The following is a 22,948-nucleotide window of genomic DNA, read 5'->3' on the forward strand; positions in this document are numbered from 1 at the left end:
AAAAAAAAAAGTCCCCATGCAGGAGAGCTGACTTTCTAGTGCAAGAGACACACAGTAAAAATGAATAAATAAATAAACCAAACGATGAGCAAATCTACTTCAGATCCAATGAGCCACGGGGAGGGGGGTGGAGCCCTGCAGCCAAGTCAGGAGGTGTGTTTCCCGGTGGCTGCCATAACAAATGGCCACAAACTCTGTGGCTTAAAACGACATAAATTTATTTTCTGACCTCTCCTCCAATTTTGGTACCAGGGATTGAGCCAAGGAGCGCTTAACCACTACGCTACATCCTTAGCCATTTTCATGTTTTATTTAGAGACAGGGTCTCACTAAGTAACCGAGGCTAGTTTTGACTAGCCGAGATCCTCCTGCTTGGAGCCTCCCAAGCCACTGCCATTACAGGCATGCACCAGCTTGCCCAGCTTTCTGACTATTTTGAAGGTCAGAAGTCCCAGCTCGCTTGCACTAGGCTGAAACCAAGACCTTGGGGAGCCATCTTCCCACAGAGGCTCTTGGGAGAAATCAGGTCCTTCCTTTCTAGGATTCTAGAGCTGCATTCTTTGCATTCCTTGGCTCTAGCCCCCTCCTTCACCTTCAAAAGGAACCTTCCTCTTAGATTTGTGATGATATTTAGGGACCAGGGATATCTACCCCAGGATTGTCTCCCCATCCCATGATCCCAGGGCTCAAGCATGCTAGGCAAGCCCTCTACACAGAGCTGCGCCCCAGCAAAGAAAACTGCATTTGCAAAACCATGAGCAGGCAGTTGTCAGTCATCCTAAGATCCTTCCCCATCCTCCTTGCCTCCTGGTATTCACCCCTTTTGGAAATTCTCTCCCCTTGAGCTGTATGTAGTGACATAGTCTAAGAACACAGCAGAAGCACTTCTGAAATCTGGTTCTAAAAGTTAATAGTAACCTCCATTTTGCTTCCATATCTCTCTGCCTCTTCTTTTTTTTTTTTTTTTTTTTTTAAAAAGAGAGAGAGAGAGAGAATTTTTTAATATTTATTTTTCAGTTCTTGGCGGACACAACATCTTTGTTTGTACGCGGCGCTGAGGATCGAACCCGGGCCTCACGCATGCCAGGCTAGCGCGTCACCGCTTGAGCCACATCCCCAGCCCTCTCTGCCTCTTCTTGACCCAGCCAGGGACCTTCTGGAAAGACAGGACCCCTGAAGGACGAAGGGAAAAACATCTCAGGGGAAATAAGACAGCCATACTAGCTCTCAGTCTTACCAGGTTAACAGCTATACTAGAAAATTAGGAGTTAAACGATAAGCTAGTCTCCAAGGCTGCGGGAAGGAGAACATGGAGTGCTGAAATGTCAGTTCTGAGACTATGCGGTTAGCAGCCATAAATCCCAGCTCCAGCCAAAGCAGGGTCTGCGCTATTCGGAAAATAATATCAGAGACTTTCCAAAATGGTAAAGGCAACTCCAGATGCAGAGAAGCCAAGGATGCATAAAACCGTTACCTTTACCTTATCAGCACAGCAAAACGCACACTTGTAGATGGAGAATTAAGATGGTAATGGGCCAGGCGCGGTGGTGTTCTCCTGTAATCCCAGAGACTTAGAGAGGACTGTGAGTTCAAAGGCAGCCTCAGCAAGATAGCGAGGCCCTAGGCAACCCAGAGAGACCCTGCCTCAAAATAAAATACAAAATAGGGCTGGGGTGTGGCTCAGTAGTTAAGCGACCCTGGGTTCAATCCCCAGTATCAAAAAAAAAAAAAAAAAAGATGGTAATGACTGTGGCCCATGATGAAGAAGAGCATAGGTGCAAACGAAGTCCCATCTCTACGTGTGATGACATCAAGGGACTAAGTTCCTGCCTCCTGTACAGGCCTCAACAGCCCTCCTGTTTTGCTCTTCCCTGGAGTCAGCATGGGCTCTGTGCTGCCTGCCTTCTGGCTCTAGCAGATACAATATCCCTAACATAGCCTTGTCCGGGCTTAAATTTTGAGGCCCAGTGATCATTCTTAAAGCTCTGGATCCAAGAACCTGAGTCTAGGTTTCTGGCTTTGAGGAGTCAAGTTGCCTTTGAAGACATCCACATGGCAGGGGCCAGTGAGGACCTGAATCTGGCAGGAACCCCCTGGGGAGCTCAGCAACATGTTGCCCAATGGGGACTTGAGAGGACTGCAGCTGTGTCCAACTCCTGATCTATAGAACAAATAATAAGCCAGGCACAGTGGCACATGCCACTATATAATCATATTTATTTATTTATCCCAGGCACTCAGGAGGCCAGGCAGGAGGATCACAAGTTCAAGGCCAGCCTCAGCAACTTAGTGAGACCCTGTCTCAAAATTTAGAAAAAGGCCTGGGATGTAGCCTAGTGTAGAGCACTCTTGGGATCCATCCCCACTACCACAAAATAAACTTTTTTTTAAAAAGGCTAGAGAAATAGTTCAGTGGTAGAGCACTTGCTTAGCACCTGTGAGGCCTGGGTTCCATCCCAAGTGCGCACACACACACACACATAGAGGAAATAAAAGAAATGGGATAAGTGCTGTTGTTTGTAACTATGATATTTGGGGATAATTTATGCAGAAATAGCTCACTAATGCAAGTGCCTGCTTCCTGGATGGCAGAACCAGGGGCCCAAGCGAGCCTGGAGGAGCAGTGTGGAGAGAGAACAGTAGAAGATGATGTCAGGGAGGTAATGGGATATTTAGCACAGAGCCTGGGACATGTCAGTCCAGTACTCTATTTTTTTTTTTTAATTTTTTTTAATATTTATTTTTTAGTTCTTGGCGGACACAACATCTTTGTTGGTATGTGGTGCTGAGGATCGAACCCGGGCCGCCCGCATGCCAGGCGAGCGCACTACCGCTTGAGCCACATCCCCAGCCCTGGTACTCTATTTTTTGGGAGTGGGGGTGGGTACCGGGGATTGAACTCAAGGGTACCCAACCACTGAGCCTCATCCCCAGCCCTAGTTTGTATTTTATTTAGAGACAGGGTCTCACTGAGTTGCTTAGTGCCTCCCTTTTGCTGAGGCTGGCTTTGAACTTGAGATCCTCCAGTCTCAGCCTCCTGAGCTGCTGGGAATTCAGGCGTGTGCCACCTTGCCTGACTCCAGTACTCCATTTTATTTAAAATTTTTTATTATTGGTGCTAAGGATTGAACCCAGGGTCTCATGAGTGCTAAACACAGGCTCCACCAGTGAGCTGTCACCCTGGCCCCACCCTCAGTACTTCTAGGAAGCCTTCCCTGATGACTCTGGTCAATATACCCCACAGACCATAACAGGCACCCCAGTAAAGACTTTATGGTTTTCTGAAAATTTCCTTCACAGTATTTGCCATGCTTATAATCATATTTATTTATTTATTTTTGGTACTAAGGATTGAACCCAGGGGCACTTAATCACTGAGCCACATCCCCAGTCCTTTTTGTATTTTATTTAGAGACAGGGCCTCACTAAGTTGCTTGGCACCTCACTAAGTTGCTGAGGCTGGCTTTGAACTTTCGATCCTCCTGCTTCAGGTTCCCAAGCTACTGGGATTACAGGCAGGTGCCACCATGCCTGGCTTCATATATTTTTTTGTATACTTAGTATTGTTCTTTGAGGACAGGAACCAGAGCAGTCATGGACATATGTTCCAGGAACACAACAGATGCCCCATAACTACTTATTGAGCACATAGAAACTAGCATTTATCAAATACTTAGTTCGTATTAATTGGAGCTTTAACTGCTTCGAATGAGTTCATTTAAGTATCTTATTGTTTAATTGTTCCTTCTTTACATCTGCTGAGGTGGAATCCCAGAGTAGTTTGATCAAGGTCACAGTTAATGGAAAGTGGTCAGGATTTGAACCCAGATGTTCTGATCCAGAGCCCACACCTTAGCCACAAAACCGTACTGCCTCTCCATTACTTCCTGATTAAAACAGCACAGAGTGGCAAACTGTACGCGCTGGATACATGGGAGGAACTATTTATAAATTACTTATCCTAAGTCTAGGACACAGCAAGTATTTTATAAGTGCATGTGTGTCTGGCACAGCAAAACCATTGCTAACTTTTGGCTTCGAAAGTGTCCCTAATTTCCCTGTCATTCTCCCCTAGAACCCATTCACTACTCAATCTGGACAGACACAGGAAGATTTAATCCATCCCACTCCACCCCGTTACTGGGGATTGAACCCAGGGGCACCAACCCTACCAGTAAGTTAAGTCCCTAGCCAATTTTATGTATTTAACTAGCTAGATATATTTTGAGACAGTCTCAAAATATAAATAAATAAAATTGCCCAGGCTGGCCTCGAAGTTATGATCGTCCCGCTTCAGTCTCGTGTGTTGCTGGGACTACAGATCTGTGCCCACCTGAAGATCCAAGTAAGGAACTGAATCGATTCTCTCGGCTCTCTTCCTTCCTTGTTTTGTTGATAGTCCTCGAGGATCCACAGTAATGCCTGTGACAGTAATGCCTCGCCCAGAAATCCGCCTTTGCCTCTCCGTGCGCATGCGCATTATTCCGATTGGCTCCTCCCGGTGAAGTGATGGGCAGATTCAGCCAATGGTGGAGTGACGAAGGTGGAGCGGCTCCTCCAGGACACCCATGTCCCGCCCCTTTCTGAATATTCATAAGGAAGGCGGGTCTGCGCCTAGGCACGCCGCGGCCGCCGCCATGAAGTGAGAGCGTAGTAGGGGCTAGCGGTTCGGGATCGAGAGCGGGGGGGATACACGGGAGGAACAATTGATGGAAGGAAGATGGGGGTCCGGTGGGCGCGCCTCAGGACCCGGCGGGGCGAGGGGAGACTGGAGGAGTGGGGTGGGAGTCGCTGCGGGGACCGGCGGGGCGGTAAGAAGACCGTAGCGAGGAGACGCCGAGGGGGACGAGGGTCTCCTGGGAAACTTGGGGATATCGGACCTCAAGGCTGGGGAGTGTGGAGGCTGGAGAGGGGCTGAGGGGACGGGACTGACCCCTTAGCCCCCGCCGCCAGGCTCAACGTGGACGGGCTGCTGGTCTACTTCCCCTACGACTACATCTACCCGGAGCAGTTCTCCTACATGCTGGAGCTCAAACGCACGCTGGACGCCAAGGTGGGTGAGTCCGGCCCGCGCTGCCCACTTGACAGGTAGAGCTGTCTTGCGGGGATCTAAGGCCGAGGTTGCAGGTCGTTGAGTTTTAAAAATCCAGGGCCTTCTGGGCGTGGTGGGTCACGCCTGTAATCCCAGCGACTCGGGAGGCTGAGGCAGGAGGATCAAAAGATCGAGGCTGAGGCAGGAGGATCAAAAGATCGAGGCCAGCCTGGGCAATTTAGCGAGACCCTGTCTCAAAATAAAAAATTGTAAAAGAGCAGGGGATGTAACTTGGTGGAAGAGCGCCCCCGAGTTAAGTCCCCGATACTGGAAAAAAAAAGTCAATCCGAGGACCTCAAGAATCCAGGACTCTAAAATCTCCTGTTATCTAAAACAATAATGGTTTGATCAGTGACAGGACTCTTGTCTAGAATGCATAAGACCTGGGTCCAAACAACCAATACCAGGGAAAAAGAAAATCAAGAAGCTAAAACAATAACGGTTAATAATGGAGCAGCTAACATTGATTGAAGGCTGAGTTTTCCAGTGCTTACCAATATATAGACTTCAGAGTGGGTGCTGACAGTTTTGAATGCTGGACCCACAGGCTCTCAGCCATGCACCCTTGGGCGAATCATTTAACCTCTTGCCATGGTTTCCACCTCTGTAAAATGAAGAGAGCACTTTTTTAGCATGGGTGAGGTCCTGGGTCCTGAGAATGTCAGCCTCCCGTGCAGAGCATGTGTGCGCACACAGTACTTATTTCTCCGGGTGTTGTGAGGGTTATGCAACTTAATACACAAAAGGCAGCAATTCCCAAGTGGAATGATTTTGACCCCCAGAGGACATTTGGCAATGTCTGGGTGTATTCCTGGTTGTCATCCCAGGAGGAAAGGAGCTATTAGACATCCTGCTGCACACACAACAGCTTCCCCATAACCAAATATTTTTTTGGCTCCAAATAGCAAAGATATGTGGAAATAGCACTAAGCACAGAGTAAGTCTGTGGAACGTTTGTAAGCTAGAAGAAAAAAGGGTTCACTGTACTTCAGATGCTGTTCCAAATATTTAACCCCAAAATTTCTCACTGATCCTCATTGTCATGCTGAGAAGGGCACATTAATAGGCCTGTTTTAGAGGTGAGAATACTGTGGCCCAGAGAGGTAAAGATGCTTATCGGGGCTGGGGATGTGGCTCAAGTGGTAGCACGATGCCTGGCATGGGTGTGGCCTGGGTTTGATCCTCAGCACCACGTACAAACAAAGATGTTGTGTCTGCTAAAAAATAAATGTTAAAAAAAAAAAAAAAAAGATGCTTATCGAAGACCACTCAACAAGGAGGTGACAGAAATGAGGTGCAAACTCACTGCCCCTGGGGCGCAGACCTTAATTGCTATGTTGTCCTGCCATTCTCAGTTGGTGGCATTTGAGGGAGGGTCCCCAGAGTTTGTATTTCAGGTTCTAAGAGCCTGTGTCTGTCTTCCTGCCCCCACACACAGGGTCATGGAGTCCTGGAGATGCCCTCAGGCACTGGCAAGACAGTGTCCCTGCTGGCGCTGATTATGGCCTACCAGCGGGTAAGTGAGCCCCTGAGCCTGGGAGGAGGGAGGGTGCTGGACCAGGACTGAGCCCACTCGTCCTTGGCAGGCATATCCACTGGAGGTGACGAAACTCATCTACTGCTCGAGGACAGTGCCAGAGATTGAGAAGGTAGGCTGGGGTGGGCCCCATGTCTTTGGTGTCCTGATGGCTGCACTCCCTAGCCTTACGGGGTTGGGATGCTGGAGAGGAAGCTGGGGCCTGCAAGGGCAGGGGCTGGAGCTTCCAGTGAAGCTGAGCCCCTCCCCTTCCCCATCTGAGCAGGTGATTGAGGAGCTTCGCAAGTTGCTCAATTTTTACGAAAAGCAGGAAGATGAGAAGCTGCCATTTTTGGGGCTGGCTCTGAGCTCCCGCAAGAACCTGTGCATTCATCCTGAGGTGATTATCCACTCCCTCCTCTTGCCCTAAGTCCCAGGGTCGAGGGACCTCTTCCCTCCAACCATGAGTCCTAGGTCCCAAGATGATAGCTCTCAGGAAGTATGAGAATTTCTCAGGAAGGGGCCATGAACAGAATTTCTTTCTTGCAAATTCTGATTCCTTATTCATGGCCCAGGTGAGTGGACTCCTCCAGCTCCTGAAGTCTAGAGACCTGACTTCCTGACTCTGAAACTTACTAGCTGTATACATATTTTTTTTCTTTTTTTTTTTTTTTTATGGTGCTGGGGATTGAACCCAGGGCCTTGTGCATGCCAGACAAGCACTCTACCAACTGAGTTATATCCCCAGCCCTTAACTGTATATTTTTATATAGGTGACTTTGGCCACTGGGTCTCAGTCTTCCCTTCTATAAAATGGGGATAATTAAGTATCTGTCTCATAAAAGTTGATGAGATTGGGTGAGATGGTGCAGTTGAAAACTGTAGCGTGTACAAAGACCTAAAAGAATATATATCATGATGAAGGCACAGTGGGGCATGCCTATAATCCTGGCATCTGGGGATGCTGAGGCAGGAGGATTATAAGTTCAAAGCCAGCCTCCGCAAAAGTGAGGCACTAAGCAACTCAGTGAGACTTTGTCTCTATATAAAATACAGAATAGGGCTGGGGATGTGGCTCAGTGGTTGAGTGCCCCTGAGTTCAATCCACAAATCCACAGTATCAAAAAACAAAACAAAACAAAAAAAAAAACAACAACTTTGAGTGCCAATATGACATCACAGGTGAAACATTCTCCGCCTGACTTTGTATGACTGGTGAAACTCAAAGTGCAGACATACTGAAAGGACTGTATAAAACAGCCTGTGTATGTTAATGAACCACAACTGAATTGCACATTTAAACTTTGAGTTCCATCCCCAGATATTTCATTATGTACATGCAAATATTCCAAAAGTCCAAACAGCATCTGCAGTCCAAAACACTTCTGGTCCCAAGCATTTCAGACAGGGGCAGTCACTGGGGGTAGTTGGGAGTGTGACGGTGCTTGCAGTCTGTACCCTGCAGTAAGTTAGGTATGTTAACCAATAATAAAGCAGGTTGAGGTTCAAATTGTCCAAAAGTCCAGGTGAGCCTGTTTCAGGACTGAGATGTCCCCTGTGCCCCTAGGTGACACCGCTGCGCTTTGGGAAAGATGTTGATGGGAAATGCCACAGCCTCACGGCCTCCTACGTGCGGGCGCAATACCAACAGGACGCCAGCTTGCCCCACTGCCGCTTCTATGAGGTGCCTGGGGGCCGCTGAGTGGGGCTGGGAGGGCCAGGATGCTCAGGGCAGCCGGCCTTGCTGACCCCTGCCCCCCTCTCCTCACCCCAGGAATTCGACGCCCATGGGCGCCAAGCGCCCCTCCCTGCCGGCATCTACAACCTGGATGACCTGAAGGCCTTGGGGCGGCGCCAGGGCTGGTGCCCTTACTTCCTTGCCCGCTACTCAGTGAGGCTGTGGGGGTGGGCAGAGTGTGGGTGTGAGGGTTGTGGGCTGCCTGTCCCTTGTCTGTCTGCTTGTGTGCGTGTCTGTCTGTTGGCCAGCACCTGTGTCTGTCGGTGTCTCTCCCTGTGCCTCTGAGCCTTGCCTGTGCCAGCCTGTGTCTTTGGGGCCTGCACATCTGTCTCTGTCTCCTGGTGTCCTCGGCCTCCGCCTGTGAGGCAGGAATGTGACAGCGGAGGGCGTCGGGAAGGCTAGAGCACCCTGTCCTCCTCCCCCAGATCCTGCACGCCAACGTGGTGGTTTACAGCTACCACTACCTCCTGGACCCCAAGATAGCAGACCTGGTGTCCAAGGAGCTGGCCCGCAAGGCCGTGGTGGTCTTTGACGAGGCCCACAACATTGGTAAGGAGGGAGACGGGGTACAAAGGTGGTGGCAGCCTGCCAGACCTCCACCCTGCTGGCCGCAGCCCAGCCCTGCCCCTTCTTCTCTAGACAACGTCTGTATCGACTCCATGAGTGTCAACCTCACCCGCCGGACCCTGGACAGGTGCCAGGGCAACCTGGAGACCCTGCAGAAGACGGTGCTCAGGTGCCAGGAGGGAGCAGCTGGGAGACCTGGTGCCTGCCGGGCCACCTTCCACCAGCCCCGACGGATGGGGTGCAGTTCTAGTCCCCTACCCGTGTCCCTGCAGGATCAAGGAGACGGACGAACAGCGCCTGCGCGATGAGTACCGCCGCCTGGTGGAGGGGCTGCGGGAGGCCAGTGCTGCCCGGGAGACCGACGCCCACCTGGCCAACCCTGTGCTGCCCGATGAGGTGTTGAAGGGTGAGCCGTGCTCTGCCCCGCCGCCCCGCCTGCCCACCCACCTCGTGCCCGCTGACCCTCCTCTCCCCTCCTCTCTCGCAGAGGCGGTGCCCGGCTCCATCCGCACGGCTGAGCACTTCCTCGGCTTCCTGCGGCGGCTGTTGGAGTTCGTCAAGTGGCGGCTGCGCGTTCAGCACGTGGTCCAGGAGAGCCCGCCCGCCTTCCTGAGCAGCCTGGCACAGCGTGTGTGCATCCAGCGCAAGCCCCTCAGGTGAGGCCCGCGTGGGGAGCTGGTGCCTGCAGGCGCTGGGGCGGATCCCAGCCACGTGCCGCCAGACCTTGTCCACACCTGCTCCGTGGGGCACCACATTGCCTATGTCAGGAACTGCTGGCTGTCCAGCTGGGCAAGGATGGAGTGGCCCTGGGTGGCTGTGTTGGGCGGGCCTGGCAGGCAGCGCAGCTGGACCTGGGAATTTGCCTGAAGACCGTTTCCCAGAGGCGCTGTTTGTGGAGGGGGTAGGAGGGAGCAGTATCCATGCTTTTTTCCTTTGGGTGCTCTTGGTGCTGGGAGGGACCCAGGGCCTCCAGTGTGTAGGCGGGTGCCCTCCCATGAGCTGCAGCCTGGCCTGGAGCCAGTGGGACAAACCTGGAGAGAGGCTGTGATGGAGACTGAGACCAGAATCCCGAGGCCCAGCAGGGCTGGAGCTCTGGGAAACCGCCCTGGGCCCCCAGATGCATGTCTCCTTTGCTGGGAGTCACCGTGCAACACTGCCTTCACCCCCAAGCCGGCGCGGGGCCTCCCAGTGTTGCATTTGGGGATCATTTAGTGAGGTTCAGACCCCTGGGGCATGGAGCTAGCAGATAATGGACCCAGGAATAGGAGGAGGGGGCGCGGAACTTTTCCCTTGCTGATCTGGGTTTGCAAATCGTCGGTTTCTCTGAACCTGGGTCTTCTTTGTAAGGTGGGTGGGTGTCAAGGTGGGTGTCATCCTTACTTCACAGATTCTGTGCTGCTTAAAGGAGAGGGCAGCAAAGCCCACAGCTGGCCTCGTAGCTATGGTCAGCTAAGTTTTCCGTGTTCCTTACCTCAGCTACGTCCCCTGCATCCCCTGTGTGATGTCCCCACGCTGCAGATGAGGACATGGGCCTCGGGGAGAGGATGCCATTTCCCAGGCTTAGCACTACATGTGCTAAGTTGTAACTTTGTTTTTTTTTTTTTTTTTTTTTTTTTAAGAGAGAGGTGAGAGAGAGACAGAGAGAATTTTTAATATTTATTTCTTAGTTTTTGGAGGACACAACATCTTTGTTTGTATGTGGTGCTGAGGATCGAACCCGGGCCGCACGCATGCCAGGCGAGCAGGCTACCACTTGAGCCACATCCCCAGCCCTAAGTTGTAACTTTGAAACCAGCTCTATAGGACTTCAGAGGCTTGGCTACTCTGTCCCCAAGGGAGTGGGGCAGCTCTTGGTGTGGCTTTGTGCCTCTCCCCCAGGTAGGGGACTCGTGAGGGTGGAAGAGGGGCTCCGCCACTCCACACATTTTCCCCAAGTGCCTCAGTGTTCAGGGGTGCGTGAGTGAGTGAGGTGGCCTACACCACCCTCATGGGGCTGTGACCCAGTGGAAGAGATAGACATATCCCCCACAGTGGAGATCCCCTCAGGTGCGGGTGACAGAGCCTCAGGGCACCTGAGCCAGCCTGGGGTCAAAGGCAGGCTTGCAGCATGTTTAAAGTCTGACTGCCACCAGGCTCCAGTCAGGCGCTCCTGCTCTGGACCTGTCCCTCCGGGGCAAGCACTGCAGGCCTACCTGTGTGTGACTGCTAGGTGGCCCTGTGTGTCTGTGTGGTTGACACAGTCTACGTGAGGGTGTGTGTGGATGTGTTACTCTGAGTATGGAGAACTGTGACAGTGTCACCAAGGTTCCTGAGAGATATGAGAAACTGATGTGTGTGCGTGTGCTCTCGAGACCTGTGATCATGTGGGATTATGATGTGACTGCGGGGTTCTGGGTGTAGCTGTGGGTCTTGTTTTGAGGAGACTCTGCCAGTGAGGCCATGAGCATGTGTGACGAGTGGCCATGTTCTGTCTGCCATCATGAAGTGGAGACTCAGCATAATGTGCCAGTGTTCGAGGTGAGGACACAGAAGTTTCTGGAACAGATCTAGTTCCTGACCTCATGAAACACCCGGTTGCCAGGAGGGACACATGTGGCCACGAGCTCTGACAGCAGAAAAGGGGCCTCTGAGCCTGTCCTTCCCTCTGCCCCCGACCCCGCCCTCCACAGGTTCTGTGCCGAGCGCCTGCGGTCCCTCCTGCACACCTTGGAGATCGCCGACCTGGCTGACTTCTCCCCCCTCACTCTACTTGCTAACTTCGCCACCCTGGTCAGCACCTACGCCAAGGGTAAGCTCCCCTCTTCTTGCATCTGCTGAGTCCCTGGCAGCTGGCATCAGGGTCCTAGACAAGCCTCCACTGTTGGAGGGGTTTGGACACAGGCCTTGAAGGCTTGGGCTTGGGAGGCTGGGCTCTATTTTGACAGTCCCTGGGAGCTGAGCAGGCCTTGAGCTCCGATTTGTATTCGCAGAGCCTCCCTCTGGCTACAGAGTGGGGAAGGATGGGGTGGGCAGTGGAACGAGATTAGCCCTGAGGGCATGGCAAGAGCTGGTCACTATAACGGAGGGCAGTGGCGAGCCATGGCAAGTTCTGAGCAAGGGAGGTGCCAGGTCAGATTAGTGCTTTAAAAAAGTTCTGGCAGGGACTGGAGGCAGTCATTGGGGTAGACAGCAGGTACCTGAGCAGGAGAGGAGGGGGCGGGACTGTGAGGCAGAGAAAGGTAGGTTTGGAGAGAGATGGGAAGGAGAGGCCAAGATGGGGAGCGCTTTAGTGGTGTGAGAACACTCGGGCCTCTGGCCTGTGGGAGAGGGGGATGTTCTGAAGGCTTCAGCCAGGTTCCCTCCACTCCTTAGCTGACCAAGGGCTCAGCCTGATCCCTGGGGATTACAGGAAACTAGGTCAGACCTGCCGCCCTGCCCTGCGCTGGGCCTCAGCAGGAGCAGAGTCTCTGCCCTCCCACCAGGGCTGTTGCCATGAGCACTGGACGCTTCCCCCAGTCCCTCCTCCCGCTGTTTCCCCATCTACCGAGGCTCACATCACTGACCTGGAACATGCTTCTCCCATCTCCAGTCTCGGCCCAGCAGCTGTGCCCGCTCCATCCCTCTCTCAGCCCAAGGCTGGACCATGCCACCTGCCTGATCTGCCCTGGCCCAGCCCTCTCCACTCTGAATCATTGCTCTCTGGGAGCTCTCTCTCCCCCCTGGACCAGGAGCCCTTGTGGGCAGGGCTGAGGCTGTCTCTGGTCACTGCTGTGTCCTCAGCACAGGGCCAGGCACAGAGGACTTGATTTCTTTTTTAAATAAGTGAAACAACATGCAAGTCATTCATTCATTTATTTGCTTAACAAAAGTCTGGCCACGCACTGTGGAAGCAGGAACCAGAAAAGGCCTCACCCCTGCCCTGCTGGGAACGGTATTCTGGAGGGAACCCAGTAGCAAAAATAAAGACGGCCTAGTCCAGGAGGCCTGGTCATGAAGGACGGGTGGTGTTGCTGCGTCCCTATGGCCGGCGGGGGACATGCCTCTGGAGGAGCTGCTTTCTGCAGTTCGGGGCCAGAACCCAGGGCCTCGCACACGTTAGACAGCGCTCCACCAAGCGCGCCACCTGGCCTAGGAGCTGACTTTTAAATAAGGCTCCAGTGGCCACTTGGCTGCCTGGGGCGCTTTTCCAGGAGGCAGTGGGAAGGGTGAGCTGGTGAGGGAGGAGGGGAGGGCGGCGTGCTGGGTCCCACGGTGATTCTGGATCCTGGGGGTAAGCAGGGAACATGGTGGCCTGGGAGGGAGGAGATGGCGGCTGGCCAGGATTGTGGAGGTGGTCAGTCACAGGGGCATTTGGGAGGCGGAGTGGTGGGCTTGCCAATGGCCCGGATGGCAGGGCTGTGGCAGTGGCCTGTGCGTGGGTGCTGAGTGGGCCTCCCAGGACACCTCGAGGACGTAGCTCAGTGCTCCCAGGAACTGCTCGGAGGTCACCCCAAAGAGCAGGCAGGCTGGGGTGTTCGGGCTCAGGTGCCTGCGTTTGGGGCTTGGGCCACTGGTGTTCGGTCCCATTTGCCCCTGGGACAGGGACTGGATGCAAACAAGTTCCTGTGTGGGAATGGGACGGGTGACCTCCGTGAGGGTCTGACCGGCCTTTGCCTATCCCTCCAGGCTTCACCATCATCATTGAGCCTTTTGATGACAGGACCCCCACCATCGCCAACCCCATCCTGCACTTCAGGTGGGACCCTGGGCCTGAGCCGGCATGACAGACAAAGGGCAGGCCCCGCGCTCCCCGCCTGGCCCTCACTGTCCAGGTCTGCTCTCCACAGCTGCATGGACGCCTCCCTGGCCATCAAACCTGTGTTCGAGCGCTTCCAATCTGTCATTATCACCTCCGGGGTGAGGACCCTTCCCTGGCCCCTCCAATCCTCCACTGGGGCTCCCGGTCCTTCCTTGGTCTGATGGCATCCCTCTTGCTATCCCTCCTACAGACGCTGTCCCCACTGGACATCTACCCCAAGATCCTGGACTTCCATCCTGTCACCATGGCAACCTTCACAATGACACTGGCCCGGGTCTGTCTGTGCCCCATGGTGAGTGTAGAGGATGGGGTTAGGGGCTGCCTTCCTCCCGCAGCCTGTCTGCCCCTCCTCAGGCAGGAGAGCTGTCTGCTGGGGTGCCCAGGTGGGCTCCGCCTGCCCCTGTGTGTCTGGCTTGCAAAGCCTGTTTTCTCCTCTGCACTTTTTGTTTTTTCGTACCAGGGATTAAACCCAGGCACTTAACCACTGGACCCCCCTTGCCCTTTTTATTTTCCATTTAGACACAGGATCTCACTCCTTGCTTAGGGCCTCGCTAAGTTGGAGGCTGGCTTTGAACTTTTGATCCTCCTGCCTCAGCCTCCCAAGCCACTGGGATTACAGGCCTGTGCCACTGTGCCCGGCTCTGATCTGTGAAGTGGGAGTGCCTCCTCCCTGATCTCCTAGGGCCACTGACAGGATTCAGAGAGTGTAAAACATGAATGTAGCCCGCATCTCGCTTATGTGGCTTTGCCCAGGTCTTGCCCAGCTGTGACCTGGGTAGGTGAGCCTTCTCTCTGGGTCAATCTCTGTGGTAAATGGCCTCAGGTCACAGGCTCTGAAGCCCAGAGTCCGGATGTATTTTGGAATTTGGAATTTTCCAGGCTTTTGAAGGTTTTTTCCTTTTTTGGTGCTGGGATGGAACCCAGGGCCTCGGGCACTCTAGGCAAGCGCTCTGCCTCTGAGCTGCAGCCCCGCCCTGCAAAAGCTTTTGAAGAGTCACATGAAGGGGGTGAGTTGGCCTCTGAGTGGACTCGGGTCAGTGCGGTTTTTGCCGAATAGTTTTTTGGCTTTTGGAATTGCCCTTCAGGGACTGGGGCCCCCGTAGTGACCACCAGCTGCATGGTGGCATTGTGAGGACGGCCAGCGGGGGCGCTGGTGGCAAGCAGTGTTTTGGAGCCAACTAGCCCAGCAGTGCGGTGGCTGGACATAGCTGCCGGCTGGAGGCATGGGCAGGCTTAGGTCGGTTCTTTTTCTGCTGTGTGACCATGGGCAGGTGACTCACCTTCCCTGAGCTCAGGTCATCTGTAACAGGTAGCATTGCAGCGTCAATAACAGGTAGCTAATGATTCACCTAGTGACGCTGGATCTATTAAAAGCTTTGAATGGCAGTAACGGGGTGATACATTGTGACAGTGGCGGCTGCTTCCTTTATTGTGACCTCTTGCTTGCCCAGATCATCGGCAGGGGTAATGACCAGGTGGCCATCAGCTCCAAATTTGAGACCCGGGAAGATATTGGTATGTTGCCTGCGGGGCCGGTTTCTGTGGGTTCCCACGGGATCCTAGGGCTGTGCAGGGGCTCCTAAAGCTGCTCACCCGGAAGTGACGCAGCCACTTTTGCCCTCATTGGCTGTGGCAAGTCACAAGGCCACGCCTGCTTCAGGGGGCTAGTTCTGGAGGAGGGGCTGGGTGTGTGAGCAGCCCTCAGACAGCCTCCGGGCTGCCGAGAACCCCAAGTTCAGGATCGGGAGGGGGAGGGGGAGGGGGCCCTGTGCCAGGAGGGGGCCCAACCTCTGACCCTACAGCCGTGATCCGGAACTATGGAAACCTCCTGCTGGAGATGTCCGCCGTGGTCCCTGATGGCATCGTGGCCTTCTTCACCAGCTACCAGTACATGGAGAGCACTGTGGCCTCCTGGTACGAGCAGGTACGCCCAGCCACCCTGCCACCCCGTCTGGGAAGGCCCTCTCCTCACTCTTGGTGCTGCCTGGGCGTCCTTCCTCTGTTTTCAGTGCTGATGTGACAGGTGGCCTAAAACACGGGAATGTGCATAAAATAAAACCCCACACGCCTCTGTGCCCTGCTCCGTCCCCACCAGATTTGGAGCTCAACCTGTGGCAGCCTCTGGGCTCCTGGTGCCCTGGCTGCTCTTTTTGGGCTCCTGGTGACTGTCCCTCGAGCACATAGTGCTTGCTATGGACATGGGAAGCAAGTGTGGCTCTTGCTGGGTGAAGTTTCTGGAATTAAGGCTGGACCAGGACTCCAGGCAAAGCCTCTGGAGAACCTGCAGACCCTCTGGGAAGTGTGAGGATGGGCTTGGGGCACGGTGGCTGGGGCTCAGCATGGCCACACTGGGCCATGGCAGGAAGTGGTGGGAGGGGCACATCCTGCCCGTCTCTGAGCGCCCCTGGCCAGCTCTCAGGGCCCAGAACACTTCTTTGAGGTGAGATGAGTGGACTCACTAGTCCAGGTTTCAGGGAGCGCTGGGGCTGGGGCAGGAGCCTTGTCCCTCAGAGCCACGGCCAGACTCTTTCCACACAGTAGGAAAAATGGCTAGAGCCACTTGTGTGCTATTAAGAAACCTTGCCTACCCAAGGCCATGAAAACGGGCTCCCATTTCCTCCTGGATGCTCTTTGGCTTTAGCTTCCACACCTGTGTCTGAGGCAGCCTGCTGTGTGGGGTGAAGGTCAGGTTCATTTCCCATTTGGAACCCATTTGTTTCCATATGATTCGTTGAAAAGAGCTGTCCCCTCTGAACTGCACAGGTGACCATGGGGCTGGTCTCCGTCTGTGTCTGTTCCTGTGTCCACTACAGTGTGGTGTGTGCACTTGGGGAAGCCTCCGCTGGCCCGGGGTGGATTAGTCAGCCCCTGCACCCCCGTGGCTGGGTACCGTGTCCTGACTGGCCACCATGGGCCATGTGCCTACCCCACTGGGCTCACCACGGTGAAGTTGGACAGTTCTGTCCCTTCCTTCTTGTGTCCCAGACAGGCAGGTTGAGGCCCAGAGTCATGGTCCTTTACACAGGAGTCTGAGGCGGGGCTGGGTTTCACCAGGTATGGCCATGCCCTGAACCACCGCCAGCCCCAGCCCTGACCTCCTGCTGTCCCCCCTCAGGGCATCCTTGAGAACATCCAGAGGAACAAGCTGCTCTTCATTGAGACCCAAGATGGGGCCGAGACCAGTGTTGCCCTGGAGAAGTATCAGGAGGTGGGTGTGGGATGGGGAGGCTGAGGCAGTGCTGGGTGGGCTCAGGTAGTGGCTCTGAGGGTGACTCAGCTTGCCCCACCCCCCAGGCCTGCGAGAATGGCCGAGGGGCCATCCTGCTCTCAGTGGCCCGGGGCAAAGTGTCTGAGGGAATCGACTTCGGTGAGTGGCCTGCTTTCCCCTGCCTAGCGCTGGAGCACGTCCTCCGTGACACCCGTCTGCTCCCTCGGGGGACCAGCCACCCACAGCCTGGGCCTGGAGAGGGCCTCAGCCCCCAGCACCCTGCAGCTCACTCATGACCTCTCACTCATGACCTCTCACCCCTGCCCACAGTGCACCACTTCGGGCGGGCAGTCATCATGTTTGGTGTCCCCTATGTCTACACCCAGAGCCGCATTTTGAAGGTGAGCCACGTGAGGGGGGACAACGTGGTTTGTGGGATGGCTGGAGGAGGGCACAGGCACTTGGGATGGGAAGGGATGGCTCCCCATCCCTCTCCTCCTCACCCCCTGGCCCCAGGCACGGCTGGAATACCTGCGGGACCAGTTCCAGATCCGCGAGAACGACTTCCTCACCTTTGACGCCATGCGGCACGCAGCCCAGTGTGTGGGCCGGGCCATCCGGGGCAAGACAGACTACGGCCTCATGGTCTTCGCTGACAAAGTACGGGCTGGAGGGGGGCCTCTGCACCCCACCCTGGCTTCTGAGCCGCGCTGTTTCCCCATTCGCCATCCAGATGGGCAGGGTATGGTGGAGGGGCAGTGGTGGCCAGGCTTCTCCAGCCTGGGCCTGACACCCTGTCCCCACCCTCCCACGCAAAGCGGTTCGCCAGGGCGGACAAGCGGGGGAAGCTGCCGCGCTGGATCCAGGAGCACCTCACCGACGCCAACCTCAACCTGACCGTGGATGAGGGCGTCCAGGTCGCCAAGTACTTCCTGAGGCAGATGGCGCAGCCTTTCCACCGGGTGAGCCCTGGGCCCTGCTCCCTCCCGGGTGTGCTCCCCCAGCCTGCCGCCTCGTTGTGGGCACATGCCAGGCCCTGGGGGAGGGCAGATGAGGCCCAGTGCCCTGTCTTCTGGATTTTGTGGACAGCTCCCAGTTCAAAATTCTGTCCCTTAGCCCTCCTGTCCCCACTGCCTCTGGAGTCCTGGTCCCCTGCAGTGGCGCTGCAGCAGCTTCCTCAGGCCCTGGCCAACTTCCCTCTCTGACCCCTGCAGGAGGATCAGCTGGGGCTGTCCCTTCTCAGCCTGGAGCAGCTGGAGTCGGAGGAGACGCTGCAGAGGATCGAGCAGATTGCCCAGCAGATGTGAGCTGGGCAAGCTCGTCAGAGCGGTGTGAGGTGACGCCCTCGTCTTGCTTGGCCCTGTCCCAGCAGCACAGAGGACCCCTCAGGTGGACATTCCAAATCTATAGTCTTTAATTACGGGGGAGAAGGCAGCACTGATGTCAGACCCACTTGTCCCCCGCCTCCCAGGCAGGGGAGCCGAGGACATGGGTGGCCGCCCCCCCATTCTGGAGAAGCTGCAGCTGCATGGTCCCATCCGTGTTAGCGGGGGCTCATGTCCTGGATACTGGCACTGAGGGTCCAAGGGAGCTCACTCAAGGGCCGACTGCGGAGCTGGGGACAGACATAGGGAGCGGTGGGGATGGGCAGGCAGATCTCTGCTCCAGTTGTCACAGCGCCCGTCCCCCTGCCTCTGCCCCAGGTACACCCTCCCTTGTGTCCTGGGCTCTGCTCCACCCCCACCTGTCAGCCCCTGCCTCTCTGAGCCTGCCACAGTGGCTCTGCTCCATCCTTGACAGGTGTCCCTCTCACCTGAGCCCCCGGAGCTCTGACACTCTCTGTATTCAGCACATTTAGGGACATGGCTCTCTTCATCCTGCAGAGAATGGGTCAGAGAAGGACAGGTGAATGCCCAGGCCCCTCTAGGAAAGTCCTCTCCAGGACTAGGTTAGATCTGTGTCACACGGCAGATGGGAGCCATGGAAAGCTCTTGAGCAGGACTGGGGGAGGGTGCTGCAGGTACCACCACCGTCAGGGCTTGGCCACCCCGAGCCGGCACTCACCCTGCTGCCCCTGCCAAGCCCTCCCCTCGGAGGCGGGACACCAGCTTCTCACTTCCCCGCCGGAGAGACTCACGGAGCTTAGAGAATGAGCTGCTCCTTCGAAGAGCCTGAAGAGGAGCCAGGGACAGTGACTAACCCCCACCTGACCCATCCAGTCCCCATCCCCCCCTCAGGAACCAAAGCAGGGCCTCCTCACCTGTTGTTCTGCTTCACCAGCTGTGCCTGTGTTAGGAGCTCCTGGGGGACAGAGGGGATGTTGAGAGGGGCACCGAGGAGCCCTTGGGAGGGAGGAGGGCAGACGGGCTTACCCAGAGGTGGCGGCAGGCCCTCCCTGTGGAGGATCTCCCTGTACAGCTCCTCTGCCTGCTCGTACTTGTTCTGCTTCAGGTAGGCGGAGGCCTGCAGGGAGGGCGGGGCAGGGGGACCTTGGCTGTAATCTGGGGACTTCTTGGGACCCCCAGCCCATCTTAAGTGCAAGCCTGGCCATACTGCCTCCTGGGGCCTGCCCAGAGGACCCGTGCTGCTGCAACAGCCCTGGGCCCTGCCCTGCCTTGGCCGTGTCACCTCTGTGCCTGGCTCCTGTACAAACGGGGTGACGATAGCCCTGCTGTAACGAGCTAAGAAGGGGCTGCCCACGGCGGGTGCAATAAAGATGTGACGTTGGCATCTGGTCCTGCCAGTGTCCTCTTTGCTGGAACCATTCTTTGGCCATAAACTGGCGCACTTCCTGATGCTGAGGGGACCTTTTGGTCAGGGCCCCGCCTCCCCCGCTGGAGCTCCTGTCGTACCTGCCTGCAGCCCCATAGCCCCCTGCCCCCCTGCAGCACCTCACCAGGTTGTTCTTGGTCTTGGCCACATTGGGGTCGTGGGGGCCACCCAGGGCCTCGTAGATGCTCAGGGCGCGGGCGTAGTGCCGCTCCACGTCCTCGAACTTGCCCTGGTTCTGGCAGAGCAGGGCCAGGTTGTTGAGCTGCTTGGCCACGTCTGGGTGGTCGGCGCCCAGGACCTGGGGGTCACGAGCCACTGGAGTCATGGGGTTGGTGGGCCCCATGATGGCACTGCCATGCCGGTAGATGGCAGGTGGGGATTACAGAAAGAGGAGGAGAGGCAGGGGCTGCGGTGCTCCAGACACTGGCATACAGGGGTAGACTGCCAACCAGGGGGGTCAGAGGGCAGGGTTGGGAGGGGGCATGTGAGGTCACGGGCAGCAGAGTCCAGATGAAACTAGAAGGTAGGGGGCAGGCCATGCGGTGGGCGATCTAGGCCCACACGGGGGCCTAAGAGACAGAGGATCAAAGGGAAGAGCACCAAGTCACAGCCACACAGGACAAGGGGTCGTCTGGGATTGGGTAGGGGACCTTCTCACGGATCTCCAGGGCACGCTGGCACAGGGGCTCTGCCTCCCGGTAACGCCCACGTTTCCCATAGAGGACAGCCAGGTTGTTGAGGGTGGCGGCCACCTGCAGGGAGGGTGCAGGTTGGAGGGGGCGGGCTCCGCGGCCTCCTTCCCTTCCCTGCGGGTGGGGGCCCACTCACTGCAGGGTGTTCGGGACCCAGCGTCTGCTCCCGGATCTGCAGGGCGTCGTGGAGAAGGTCTGTCGCCTCCTTGTACTTGTTCTGGTCCCTGTGAGGCAGTCACAGGGGTGGCGGGGACGGCCAAGCTTGGGCTACGGCTGGGCTGGTCCAGACAGGTACTGGGACCTGGCTGAGCCAGGCGTGGGTGGCACCCTCCAGGTGTCCCTTCAGGCCTCCCCAAACCTCCCGAGTCTCCAGCACTGGCCCCGCACGGCCAGGTCTCTGCCAAGCCTCTGGCCACCCACTCTCTTCCCCACCTGGGGTTGGGGCCCTTGCTGACTTCTAGGTCCCGGCCACTCCCGAGATCTCTGCCTTCCTCTTTGTTTTCCTGTCCTCTTCTGCCCTGTCCCTGTCCCCGTCTACCCCTGGTGCTCCATGTTGAGGGGACGGCAGGTCCTTCACCCAACAACAGGCCCTGCCAGTGCGGCCCTCACCTGTACACCAGGGCCAGAATGTTGAGCATGGTGGCCACATCAGGGTGGCAGTGGCCTGAGCTCCGCTCCAGGTCCTCCAAGGCCTGGCGGCACAGAGGCACAGCGACCTCGTAGCGGCCCTGACCCGCGTACTGGATCACCAGGTTGTGCAGGGTCCGAAGGCGGGCAGGGATCTCGTATCCGCCCTGCTGGGCTGCCGCGGCCCCTGCTGCTTCAGGACCTGGGGGAGGCAGGCACTGAGTCACCTCAGGCGCCACGGACATCTTGCAACTGCTGTACTGAGGCTGGGTCCCCACACTGACCTCTGAGCTGGGGAACACAGGCATCCAACCAGCTGGTGGGATGTGTCGTGGCCTGGGGCAGGAACAGTGCCCACCTGGCCTGTGAGGTGTGTGGGGAGCTGCCTGGCTCACAGACCCGAGTTCACAGCTCCAGGCCTCACCTGCCAGTCATACCCGCTAATGCCAGCCACCTGTCCCATCCTCCTCCTGACCCTGCCCTCCCTTCCCCTCCCTCACCAGAGAATTTGGGGTCCCTCCCAGCCTGGCCTGTGGTCCTGCCTGGCTGTGCTCCCATGTCACACGCGGCCCTCACACCCACCTCTCCTCTCCTCCTCCTCACTGGGGAACAGGGAGGCCAGGCTGTCTCGGCGAGGCGGGGACTCGGGGCGCTACAGGGAGGACAGGAAAGCGAGAGCCATGAGAGAGCCATGAGAACCGGGGCTTGTTTCACAGTCTGGGTCCTGAATCCCTCGTGGGGTTTGAGGAGTGCTGATCAGAAGCCTTAGGGCTCTCCTGGGGGTCGAGGAGGATGGGGGCTTTGTGAGCAGCTGGGGGGCTTCTGGCAAATGCTGGGAGTCTCAGGGGTCTACAGAGGCTGGGGCCTTGGGGAGCTGGGGCGGGTCGGAGCCTCAGGAGCTCTGGGAGGGCCGTGTCCCCGCCGCGTCCTGCCCGGCACCTGGCTCTCCTCGGGCGGGTCGTACTGCCGCAGCTGCCCCAGGAACTCAAGGTGGTGCTTCTCCTCCTCCAGCTGCGCCACGGCCTCCTCGCTGGCCCGCAGCCGCCGCTGTGTCTCCTCCAGCTCCTCGCGCAGCCAGACATTCTCCTGCGCCAGCCTCCGGGCCTGCGCCCGCAGCCGCTGCTTCTCCGCCTCCAGCACACCCACGTGCGCTGAGAGGGCCAGCAGCACCTGCGAGGGGCGGTCAGGAGCTGAGCTGGGGGCTGCCCTGGCCCGGCATCCCACAGGGGCCCTGCAGATTCCGCAGACTGCGGTGATGCCGAGGCTTGGGGACCCCTCTGACTTCACCCAGGAGGCAGATCTCAGGACCACTTCATGTTTCACCCTGTAACCCAAAGTCTCCCGAGACCCTCAGCTCCACCAGAGCGTGCCGTCTGGCTCAGGGCATCCTGATGCTGCCTGGGCACTCCACTTGTGGCCTGAAGCCTGCCCTCCAGACTGCTGTCCCAGTGCCTCCCACCTCCCACCTGCTTCCCTGCACACCTGGTCTAAGCCCCAGGCCTGAGCGCCCCCACCCGGCCCCTCATACCTGGGCTTCACCTAGCCCCAGCTCGATGGCCTCCAGGGAGTGGCCCACCACCTGCTGCTTCTCCTCCAGCAGCTCCGAGCCAGGCGCAGGACCATGTGCCGCCAGGGTCTCCGCCAGGTGCCCAGCCAGGCTGCGATGCTCTGCCCGCAGGGCCTCCAGCCCCTGCACCACCTGCCGCGTCTGCCGCACCAGCTCCTCGGGGTTCAGGCGCTCTGGGCCCAGCCCCATGCTCCCAGGGGGCACCACCTGCACCGACATGGCTGCTCCTGGGGGTGGCAGTGGAGGTGGGGTGTCACTGCCAAGGCAGGCCAGTCCCCAGCTCCCACACTAGGATGGTCAGTTGGACCCCAACCTCTCCACATCCCCGGTCTCCTCTGCCCACCCACCCTGCCAGTCTCTGCCTCCGAGCCCTCTCCATCCCAGCCAAACCA

At 56.8% G+C, this 22,948-nt stretch overlaps 2 protein-coding genes across 3 annotated transcripts; one reads left to right on the forward strand and one right to left on the reverse strand.

The window, feature by feature from the left end:
* Positions 1-4,609: 4,609 nt before the first annotated feature.
* On the forward strand, positions 4,610-19,628 carry Ercc2 (ERCC excision repair 2, TFIIH core complex helicase subunit). Its single transcript, XM_076839651.2, has 23 exons — positions 4,610-4,642; positions 4,954-5,053; positions 6,531-6,608; positions 6,679-6,741; positions 6,895-7,008; positions 8,176-8,292; positions 8,383-8,499; positions 8,772-8,895; positions 8,986-9,082; positions 9,186-9,319; positions 9,401-9,569; positions 11,583-11,701; positions 13,558-13,627; positions 13,719-13,788; positions 13,881-13,982; positions 15,142-15,205; positions 15,493-15,614; positions 16,806-16,898; positions 16,985-17,057; positions 17,229-17,299; positions 17,415-17,558; positions 17,717-17,860; positions 18,113-19,628. Exons 1-23 carry the CDS (start codon positions 4,638-4,640, stop codon positions 18,203-18,205), a joined length of 2,283 nt encoding a protein of 760 aa, XP_076695766.2. The 5' UTR covers positions 4,610-4,637; the 3' UTR covers positions 18,206-19,628.
* Klc3 (kinesin light chain 3) lies at positions 18,442-22,775 on the reverse strand. Of its 2 annotated transcripts, none has more exons than XM_076839653.2 (12): positions 22,518-22,775; positions 21,929-22,159; positions 21,572-21,641; positions 20,972-21,191; positions 20,499-20,586; positions 20,321-20,422; positions 19,795-19,968; positions 19,271-19,361; positions 19,159-19,199; positions 18,963-19,069; positions 18,712-18,775; positions 18,442-18,513 (listed from the first exon to the last, which is right to left on the reverse strand). In XM_076839653.2, exons 1-12 carry the CDS (start codon positions 22,773-22,775, stop codon positions 18,442-18,444), a joined length of 1,518 nt encoding a protein of 505 aa, XP_076695768.2. The 2 variants fall into 2 exon arrangements, with proteins under 2 accessions (XP_076695768.2, XP_076695767.2); XM_076839652.2 differs by having other exon boundaries at positions 18,442-18,517; positions 18,707-18,775.
* Between the last annotated feature and the right edge of the window lie 173 nt (positions 22,776-22,948).

This window comes from Callospermophilus lateralis, chromosome 18, assembly GCF_048772815.1.
Source record: "Callospermophilus lateralis isolate mCalLat2 chromosome 18, mCalLat2.hap1, whole genome shotgun sequence".
Lineage (NCBI taxonomy): Eukaryota > Metazoa > Chordata > Mammalia > Rodentia > Sciuridae > Callospermophilus > Callospermophilus lateralis.